The sequence below is a fragment of the Lactuca virosa genome, chromosome 6, assembly GCF_052849685.1.
Source record: "Lactuca virosa cultivar CGN04683 chromosome 6, Lactuca_virosa_CGN04683_v6, whole genome shotgun sequence".
In the NCBI taxonomy this organism is placed as follows: Eukaryota; Viridiplantae; Streptophyta; class Magnoliopsida; order Asterales; family Asteraceae; genus Lactuca; species Lactuca virosa.
The window spans coordinates 53156638-53166476 of NC_136431.1; the positions used below are offsets into that span (position 1 = coordinate 53156638).

Here is a 9839-nt window from a genome sequence, read left to right on the forward strand (position 1 = left end):
GTTCCTTTGACACCCCTAAAATGACTCCAATATCCGCTAACGATTTACTAACTTCACCTCCAATTCCATACCTGAGTCTGATTACTTTCCTTTCTTTTGGATTAAGAACACTTAGAAGATTTGAGATATGGTTTCTCACAACCCACCCATCCATGAAACCTCCACCAACCCTACAGCACTAGTGTATGCTAATCATACATCACAATAGACCTTATAAACTTTCGAATACCTGATCCTACCCTAAGCCATTCATCAAACAAGAACAGGAAATAAGGCCAAACCAAACATTCTCAGGCTATAAGATCTTAGTTATGTACGACTGTGATGCATACACTAAGCAACTACAGTAATGATGTCAATTTCATCTAGAGAAAACCCTAGGCTAGCAGGCATCATGTAGTCAGGCAATTCTATCATGCAATTCCTGAAGATCCCTAGCCTAGTACTAGGATGTTGTTCTAACATATCACTATATCAAATAATTGTATGGTATTTTGGGATCTACTTACTGGCTCTGGCTGATCGTACACCATGCATCCTCCTTTGATATTTTGAAAACCTTTTTGAAAATCATTTTGAAAATCTTTTCCTTGGTTTGAGACTGGATTCACACAAGTGTTCCTCTAATTCACTCAAACCAAGGCTCTGATACCAACTTGTAACACCCATAAAAATCATGCCAAATTTAAACTTTTAAATTCATTTCAAAACCATTAATCATTACAAAACTTGTTTTCAAAATGTATAATATCAGAGTATCCTAGAAACATAAACTTAAATATGAGGAGCTGTACGATCACGCCTTTGCCTTGTCACGATCCCCTGATGTACCTGAAACAATAGACTGAAACTGTAAGCCCGAGGCTTAATGAGTTCCCCCAAAATACCGATACACTGCACATAACACATATACAAAATAACAGCATGTACTGGGTCCACAGATTTTCGGACTGGATTACCCCTGGGCCCACAATGTGAGTCTGGATTACCTTTCGGGCCCACAGCTCACATCTGGATTGCCACCGAGCCCACAGTACGAGTCTCCCTCAGCTCGTATCTAGAATGCTCCCGAGCCCACAGTACGAGTCTGGCATGCCTTACCCGGCCCTCAGCTCGTATCTGGAATGCTCCCGGGTTTGTTGGTTACCGCACGGAGCAGTATCACCTCAACCCATCCCACATAATATGTCGACATATAACACAACTAATGCACATACAAGTAATCATGTAATAATAACAGAGGTAGTCCTACAGATCTACATAACTGGCATAGGAACTAGCATGCAACACTATCTCATACTCAACATACCACCAACTACTAGGATATCATACCCAATGTGCCGTCCTTGGTGCCTTAGACCCCTTAGTATAGTGAGGTAACTCACCTCGCAAGTAGTGCTGACAGTACTGCAAATCTCTGTCTGATGTCTCACCGGGAATCCCGAACTATCACATAATAAATACTAAGTTAATACACAAATAACCTTCTTGACTAAGTGTCCACACCACTTATTAAGTCCATCCTCTTTACTGGGCCTAAACCCAATGCCAAGTCCTTAACTTGAAAGTCCATTTATAAAGCCCATTATTGGCCCAATTTACCAAATTGGGCCAACTCCCTAATTAGGCCTAATTCCAAGATCCATTATCAAAACTTGGCCCAAAACAATATATTCATGAACTCCAGCAAAGGCCCAAATCCAATTAGTCCATAAACAGCCCAAAACTCGTAGCCCAATTGACAAAGGCCCAACAGAGGACGTACGCGGGGCGTACTCGTCCAGACATTGACCACCATCGAGGTGGTTGACCCAGTACGATGGGCGTACTGGATTTACGCTAGGCGTATGCAGTGTCTTGCCAAAATCTTATTAAGTGCTTAATGGCTTAAGCACTTAAGCCCAAACTTCAGATCCAGAGACCTAACGTGCTTAGGACCCATAAAGTCACGAAATTTATCACTTTGGACGTCCAGAAAACTCTTAATACTTGGTCTTAATCCATTGAAACCTTCTTATTCCATGCATGGGACACATTCAGCTATTGGGACCTTATTTTTATCACTTAGGACCTCTTCTAAGGTTTGAAAGGACAGCTCATTTCGTCCAAAACATAACATGCACCATTTTGGGACTTTTGGGACAAGAATGCTTCCATAAAGCTAAAATGTCTAGATCTATAACATACAAGTATAAAGTTCCAAGCTTTTTACCTTCTGGAGCTTCTAGGGCACAACACAACTTCAGATCTATAGCCTTGTTCTCCTTCTCCAACTACTTGATGTAATGTCTTCACCTTCAAGAGTTCAAAATACACACCAACTCACACTCACACACAAAACTAGGGTTTGGAATGTTTTCTGTAAGATGGAGGCTGAGAATGATGAGAGAAAAATGAGCCATAAGGATGTTTATATAGCCTCCAAACCCTAAATATTAGGGTTTCCTCCTGACATTAGTACACCCAGCGTACACAAGTTTACGCCCAACGTACTAAGGCGGACCTTAGTACGCTTAGCGTACTCTTATGTACGTGCAACGTGCTCCTTCTTTGCCCAAATGTTGCAACTTTGGCCCTTAAAATTATCTTGACTCTACACTTCCAACCCCAATGACTATAAATGACAAGGTAATGATAGAGTAGAGTTCGGAAATACCTGCAAAATCTCGGGATGTTACATTTTCTGACAAATAAGTACATTTCGAAGTGACATTCTAGATTTCGGACTTCCGGACTGACATTCAGACTGAAATTTTGGAGTTTGGAAAAAAAATGAAAAATCCGATGAACAATTACATAATTTCAAGTAAAAATTTTGTTTCTTACTAAAATATAACAAAAAGTTAATCAAACATAATAGATAAGAACTATATACAATAATAGAGATTAAAATCAGATATTTGATTGAAAAATGATGATATTAAACATCTCGAAAATAAAAACTTCAGATTGATTTCTTTGAAAAAAAAATTACAAAAAAAGAACTCCAAAATTTGAAGAACTGAGTATGGAATTAGGCATTGAGAAGAAAGTGATCATTTTTTCATAAATTGAGAAAAGAAATGGTTATTTTCTTTATAAAGCTTACTTATAAGGGTTGATGTAATGAACTTCCCTATATTATTAGGCTAGGGTAGGCGTTACGTCATTTTTATCACAACAAATTTTCATGTCATGTAGACGTCACGTCATTTTTGCCACAACTCTTCAACACCTTGCCATTTCTGGGGGGTATAGTTTGCCATGCAACAATATTTTTTTCATTTATTTAAACAAACTAATTTATATAAAAATTAAAAATTTCATTAACCTGAAATGGAAACTACAATAAAACATATACACCATAAATTAATGCCAATTCATGTTCCTCTTCGAGATAATGGGTCACATATTTCATTAAGAGTTTTATGTCACAATATATTTTCTTCTTTTTTGCAATGCTCGGGTATTGATCCAAAGTAGTTTTTATGTTGTCGATTCCGCTCGTCATTTGATCTACACCACTCGAACTATGTGCAACCCCTCTACCCTTTCATTTTCCTTGGTCTTTTCCCATCGGGTGACTAGGTTTTGGAACCTCAATAAGCTCATATTTGTTGAGATTTACCCCGAGATGCACATCCGAAGATTGGCTATATGAGGTTTATGATGTTTTTGGTTATTTTAGAATCACTCATGTATGAGTCTAAAGTATTGATATCATCCTATTTTTTGGACTCCTTCACAATATTACAAAACTCAATAAATTTGAATTGTACCCCCTTATCATGTCGGTAAACTTCTAGAACTTTGTTCAATATTGTTACATCATTCGCACCACTTTGCCGCTCGTGCTTCATGTTCATATGTACGATGTTAAACGACACGACAACTATGTTTGTGTTCCCCCACTTCGAGTAAATTTCATCTTTTTTTTTTCCGAGATAATCTCCATGCATCATTTCAGCGAGAAAACGCCTTTTAACTTTTTGGTAAAAAGTTGGTCCATCTTGTTAATTACCGACTTTTAGGTCTTCCAAAACGTCAACCTATGCCCAACACCTTCTCTTCCTCTGACGTCCACAGAAATCTAGGTCTCTTTCCTTTTTCTTGGATTCCAATTGAGGTCGAACATCATCAGGTTTGCAATCCGTTCCGGGTACGATATGAGGTCATGGTTGGGATTGGAATTGGGGTTGGGATTGAGTTTGGAATTGGGGTTGGGGTTGAGTTTGGAATAGGGATTAGGATTAGAATTGGGTTTCTGGAGTGTTCTCAAATGGGTTGAAATCAATTTTGGGATTAGAATTGGGGTTGGGATTGGTTAGGATATGGATTATAATACCAACCATCACTGGGATAATGGAAAGTAGGGGTGAAAAATAGGGTGATCCATTCGAGATTTAGAAGAGGGGTGATGAAGGGTTTGAAGTGATTGCAATTTGGGTATTCTTGTTTCTTCTTGGAGTTTAGGGTTGGGACGAAAGTTGGAGGAAGTCATCTTCACCAAAAATAATTATTTGCTGTTCAAAAAAAAAAAAAATAGATAGATGTTGGTATTTATATTGATTGAAAGAGAGTAAATATTTTGAATTTTGATTAAAAACGAATATATTTTTGAAAGCGAGTAAAAATTTTGAATTAAAAAGTTGGAGGAAGTCATCTACACTCTCACTCCTCTGTTACTCGTTGTTGAGTCAAAAATACACTCTTAGGGAAATGCTCCAATTCGGATACTAAAATTACAACATGGGAAAGTACTCCAACTTTTAAACACAACTAACAAAACATTATATTTTCCAAGAGGAAGTGTTTTTTCCTTCAACCGAAGCCAACTTTTCGTTACACCAAAGTTCGACAACATACATTCAAAAAGCTAGGTTCATTTCTATTCCAAATACTTGTACACTATGCAAGAACAGTTGCACCTTGCTTAAGGCTTTCCATTTCTCACTAACCCATCCGAAAAACTTGCATTCCAATACAAAAACCTTACAAAGATAGGCATTCATTCCCCTCTTAGTAATGTAAAATCTTTAAACATCAAATAAGCAAATCTTTATACGCATCCAAACCTTGGCTTTCAGAATACTGCTTCAACTTGAACAACGATCGGCTTTCCAATTGTCGAATCCGTTCCTTTGACACCCCTAAAATGACTCCAATATCCGCTAACGATTTCCTAACTTCACCTCCAATTCCATACCTGAGTCTGATTACTTTCCTTTCTTTTGGATTAAGAACACTTAGAAGATTTGAGATATGGTTTCTCATAACTTGCTTTGATACACTTGTGTCTGGGCTATCGATTGTGGTGTCAGGAGTAATCTCCTGTCATTTTAACAACAAACATCATATATATATATATATATATATATATATATAAGAATTGTTGATAGAGACATATAGTTTGGTCAAATGAAGGAGGTTTGACTTTTTAGATAAGGACCTCGTATGTAGTGGTGTCGTTTGGATAGATTGGTTTTTGCAATGAGAGAGTTATCTTTTGTACAGAGCGTAATTTTTGGAGCTTTTCAAGAGTCATTCCAGCTTGTTCTGCTATTTGCTTTTGTGATGGATCATGATTGCCTTCACGGATGCATACTCTCTTTGCTTCACTAACTTTGTATAAAAGATTATATACACCTTCCTGTAGGATTTTATATGATTAGGTGAGATTAACTAAAAGTATATGTTTTTATTTATTATAATTCTTTTTTGAGATTTCATGGTATTTAATTTTTATTAGTCTTTTATATTTTGTAAAAAAAAAAAATTGTGAGTGATGAATAAACTTTTTTGACTAGTTGAAATACATATAGACATATAGTATATATATTAGTATATTACAAACAAAATCAAATATGTTTATATGAAAAAAGAAAAACTAGTGATGTATCTTTATGTTATTAAATTTGGGGTTAATCTTATAAAAGACCTTATATTTTGTGTTTTTTTCCAGATTAAACCTCAACTTTATTTTTTTCCTAAAAAGACCTTGTATTTTTTCATTTTTTCTGAAAAGACCCTTAACTTTGTCTTTTTTTTTTCTAAAAAAAACCCTCAACCCTCTAACTGTTTCCGAAAAATCCTCAACTTTTTTAGTTTTTTCCGGAAAAACCCTCAACTTTGTCTTTTTTTCCGGAAAAAACCCTCAACCCTCTAACTGTTTCCGAAAAAACCACAACTTTTTTAGTTTTTTCCGAAAAAACCCTCACATTCTACAAGTTTTTTTGGAAAAAAAAATGACTAAAAGGGCCAAATTGAAAAAAATGAAACTTTTTTCACGAAAAAAATAAAGTTGAGGTTTAATCCGGAAAAAAAAACACACAAAATATAAGGTCTTTTATGAGATGAACCCTTAAAGTTAATTTTTAAACAATAATTTTTTTTTCTTTATCTACCATTTAGATTTTCTAATTATACATAACAAACAACATATACGAACGACTCATTTCATTCCTTTAAGCCAGCCAAACATGATAACGGAATGCAATGATCCATTCCATTACCCTGTTCATTCCATTCATTTCTGATTCCATTCCATCATTAAAAAAAAAAAAAAAAAAGTGCATACCGGCAAACGAATGAGCTTAGAATTTTGAAATATGGCTCGTCTGATAGACTGTCTTATCCACCAATAAGCATAAGTAGCAAACCTACAACCAGCTTGTGGCTTAAACTTTTGGACACTTCTCATGAGTCCCATACTCCCCTCCTAAAAAAAAGTCAACCATGGGTCAACTCCCTTAAAACACAAATTACATGAAATATAAAAAGTCCCTTAGATTTTGACTAAGTTTGACCTGAAGTAGGTCTTGAAGGTCAAGTCCACGTCCCCTATACTGCTTTGCTATATAAACAACCATCCGTAAATTTGCACATATTAACTTCTCCCTGCTACTATTCCCAAGATGAAGTTGACTTTTCAACTCATGAGAACTAAGATTAGCAGCTTCAGCCCATTCAACCAATGTTGGTTCACGATTAAACTGATCATGAAACCTACTCCTTGCTTCTTCTAATCTCATTCCAGCCTGAAAATCACAAGGGCAAAATGGTCATTTTCATCATTCAGAGGTTGCCAACTATGTTGATTAAATTAACTAACCTTTATATGGACAATGAGTTGAAGTTCTTCTTTTGAAGTCAAAAGTTCTCTTGTTACAGGACGTGCTAAGAACATTCTAAGAGGGTCGTGTAAATTAGAATCTTTATATGATGTTTTCTTCTCTATCTCTGGTTTTGTAGAGTTTTTAGTCTCACGAATAACAACATTTGACTTTGTCCCCTTTCTTCTTTTAGATTGTCTCTCTTGGTGACGTGTTGACTTTACAAATTTGACTTCCTTGGTTTGAAGCTCGGTTTGATGTCTAGATCCTAAGCTGAAGAATCACCACACATCAAACTTTGGAAAACGTGTCCACTCAAACATACAAGAATATCCAAAATCATAAGACAAATGGGTAATAGGAAGAAGTCTGAAAAAGAAAAGAAAACACGGACCTTGAAGTGAAGGAGTTATCAAGATCAACACCTAATGATTCACCATCATCAGCTAATGAAGCTGCTTCTTTGGAAGCTGAAAGAGCTTTTTTAGCAAGATCAAGTACTTGTTGCATTTCAACATCCATGAGTTTTTTTGATCCATTTGGAACTGGTTGTGTAGTAGTCAAAGGGGAGAGTGGTTTTTCTCTTGTATGTGAAGATGGTAACCTGTAAAATCACATTAGGGATACATCATACATCATACATGATACATCATCAAATATGTTATAATGAATATATTTGATGGTTTTGTTGGTCTTACATGTACCATAAACCAGGCCACTGTAGCAATTGGCATTGGAATTCTTTAAGGTATTCATCAGAGCTTGTGGGGTTGACTTCATGTGTTGAAGAATCAGCTCCTATTTGACTGGTTTTTTCGTCTTTTATTGTCTGCAATAATGGCTTGCTTTCACGACGTTGTTCTTGAATTAGGACAGAAGTAGGGAAATGTTGGGCTAAAGTAGTTGCTAGCATAGAAGAATGTGCAGGAGCTGAAGGCTCACAAAACTTTAGAGCTGCAATAGTATTTTTATTAGCATTAGGAAGGGGACCTTTATTTTAGACTCAGAATTCTCAAGATGAGTGTATTTATTTGTTAATTCTTACTTTCTATAAAAGGTAAAGAAAACACAACGGGTAACAACTACGAAAATGGTAATCACAACAATTTCCATATTCAAAGAGGCAAAACGTCGAACACTTGGTGGACCAACACAAATGTTCGCATTTCCTCATTGTTAACACAACAAAGAATCAAGATACGAGTATTACCAGTTGCTTGTACGCTCAAACATGAAGAATATGTATACAAAAGACTCGCATAGAACAAAAATTACAGTTCAAGAACAGAAAAGGAGGTGATAGTTAGAATTTAGTTATCACCTGAAGGAGGAGGAGGAGATTGCTTGAGCTGGGTTCTTGGGGGCAAAGATAAGGATGATGATGAAAGCATTTTGCTGGCTGCTGCCTCCATTAATCTGCATCAATGTATCTATTGGATTGAAACTTCGGACAGGTGATGGTAATGAAGAAAAACAATCAAACAGAGAATTGTTCCGGGGAAGAGAGTTGGGTTTTCTCTGGCTCTGAGGCCATAAGAGAAGGGGGTTTATCTTTCTGAAAGGATAATGGTTTTTCAGTATATATTATCTCACTATTATACCCTTGGTCTTCAAGATTATTGCAAAACTGATCCTCCAAAAAAGTTCAATTACGCGAATGTCATCCAAAAAGGGGTTTTCACCATTTATATTAGAAGAGACAAAAATGATCCAATTGATCAAGTCAATAGAATTATTAGTGTGTTGGATACTAGATTCTTAAGATATTTGATCAAATAGATCATTAATTGAATAACTTGGACTAAGATTGATATTTACATATTTCTAATTTGTAAGCGCGTTTAAATACAGATTTATTTTTATTTTATATAACTTGAAGATACAATAACAAAGCCGAAGCCCTTACATCTTAAACACCACTCGTACAAATAGATATCAATTGAAAGTAAAAGTAGAGTTGCATTGCTAAAAAATTAAAAAATCAAAAGAAAACCATTATATATAAAGTTTTATTTTATTTTATGTAGCCTTTGAATTTAAGTGGATCAATCTATGTCCACCTTGTTTATTTATAAGGGCGGACGGTGTCGTTTGCAGGTTGACCGTGACAAGTGGAGATATTGACGGTATTGTTGGGATCCTGATTCCGAGTCGAAGATGGTACAACTCCAAAAGCAATATGCTCTCTCTCTCTCATTGGTAAGTTGTATTTCATGTTGTAAAACTTATATAATATTGTGTTTTGTATTTTTTTTAATTAGTTTTGTATGTTTTTACTGTTTTTGTTAATTAATTTTATATGATTTCAATTAGTTTGTAATTATTTTAAAATTAAAATTTGAATGAGTTTGGAGGATGGAAAAAGTTTTCATTGTGTTATGCAGTTATGGGATGGGAAAGATTGAAAAAGTTTTCAATGAATACATTCGGAACTATCTCATCCCAAACATCCAGTTCAATCGATAATCGATAGGAGAAAGCATGTACAAGGATGGAAGCATGTAGGAGAGAGAGAGAGAGAGAGAGAGAGAGAGAGAGAGAGAGAGAGACCCATTGTATATTAAAATAATTATTTTTTGTTTATTATTTTTTTTTAAATAACAAAAACTCATAAATAGTCCCTGTAATAGTGAAATGATGGAAATGCCTTCACGTAACAGACAAAATGTAATAGCTCAAATTTTCAAACAATTTTTTTTCATTTTTAAATTTCTCGAAACATAGTTCATAGCATCAACCCATGCCAAA

The 9839-nt window shown here is 35.4% G+C and overlaps 1 protein-coding gene across 1 annotated transcript; it reads right to left on the reverse strand.

The window, feature by feature from the left end:
- Positions 1 to 4746: 4746 nt before the first annotated feature.
- Positions 4747 to 8642, reverse strand: SIGF (RNApolymerase sigma-subunit F). Its single transcript, XM_079055682.1, has 8 exons — positions 8413 to 8642; positions 7790 to 8045; positions 7486 to 7695; positions 7091 to 7364; positions 6786 to 7016; positions 6557 to 6697; positions 5429 to 5629; positions 4747 to 5310 (listed from the first exon to the last, which is right to left on the reverse strand). Exons 1-8 carry the CDS (start codon positions 8501 to 8503, stop codon positions 5023 to 5025), a joined length of 1692 nt encoding a protein of 563 aa, XP_078911808.1. The 5' UTR covers positions 8504 to 8642; the 3' UTR covers positions 4747 to 5022.
- Positions 8643 to 9839: the final 1197 nt, after the last annotated feature.

What these genes read in the sequence shown, in the direction of transcription:
- SIGF (XM_079055682.1), bottom strand. Translation starts at nt 8,503, where the DNA reads ATGGAGGCAGCAGCCAGCAAAATGCTTTCATCATCATCCTTATCTTTG. An exon ending in TGGCCTGGTTTATGGTACAT is followed by an intron (nt 7,696 to 7,789) that starts GTAAGACCAACA and finishes GTGATTTTACAG; the next exon opens with GTTACCATCTTCACATACAA. An exon ending in AACTCATTGTCCATATAAAG is followed by an intron (nt 7,017 to 7,090) that starts GTTAGTTAATTT and finishes TGTGATTTTCAG; the next exon opens with GCTGGAATGAGATTAGAAGA.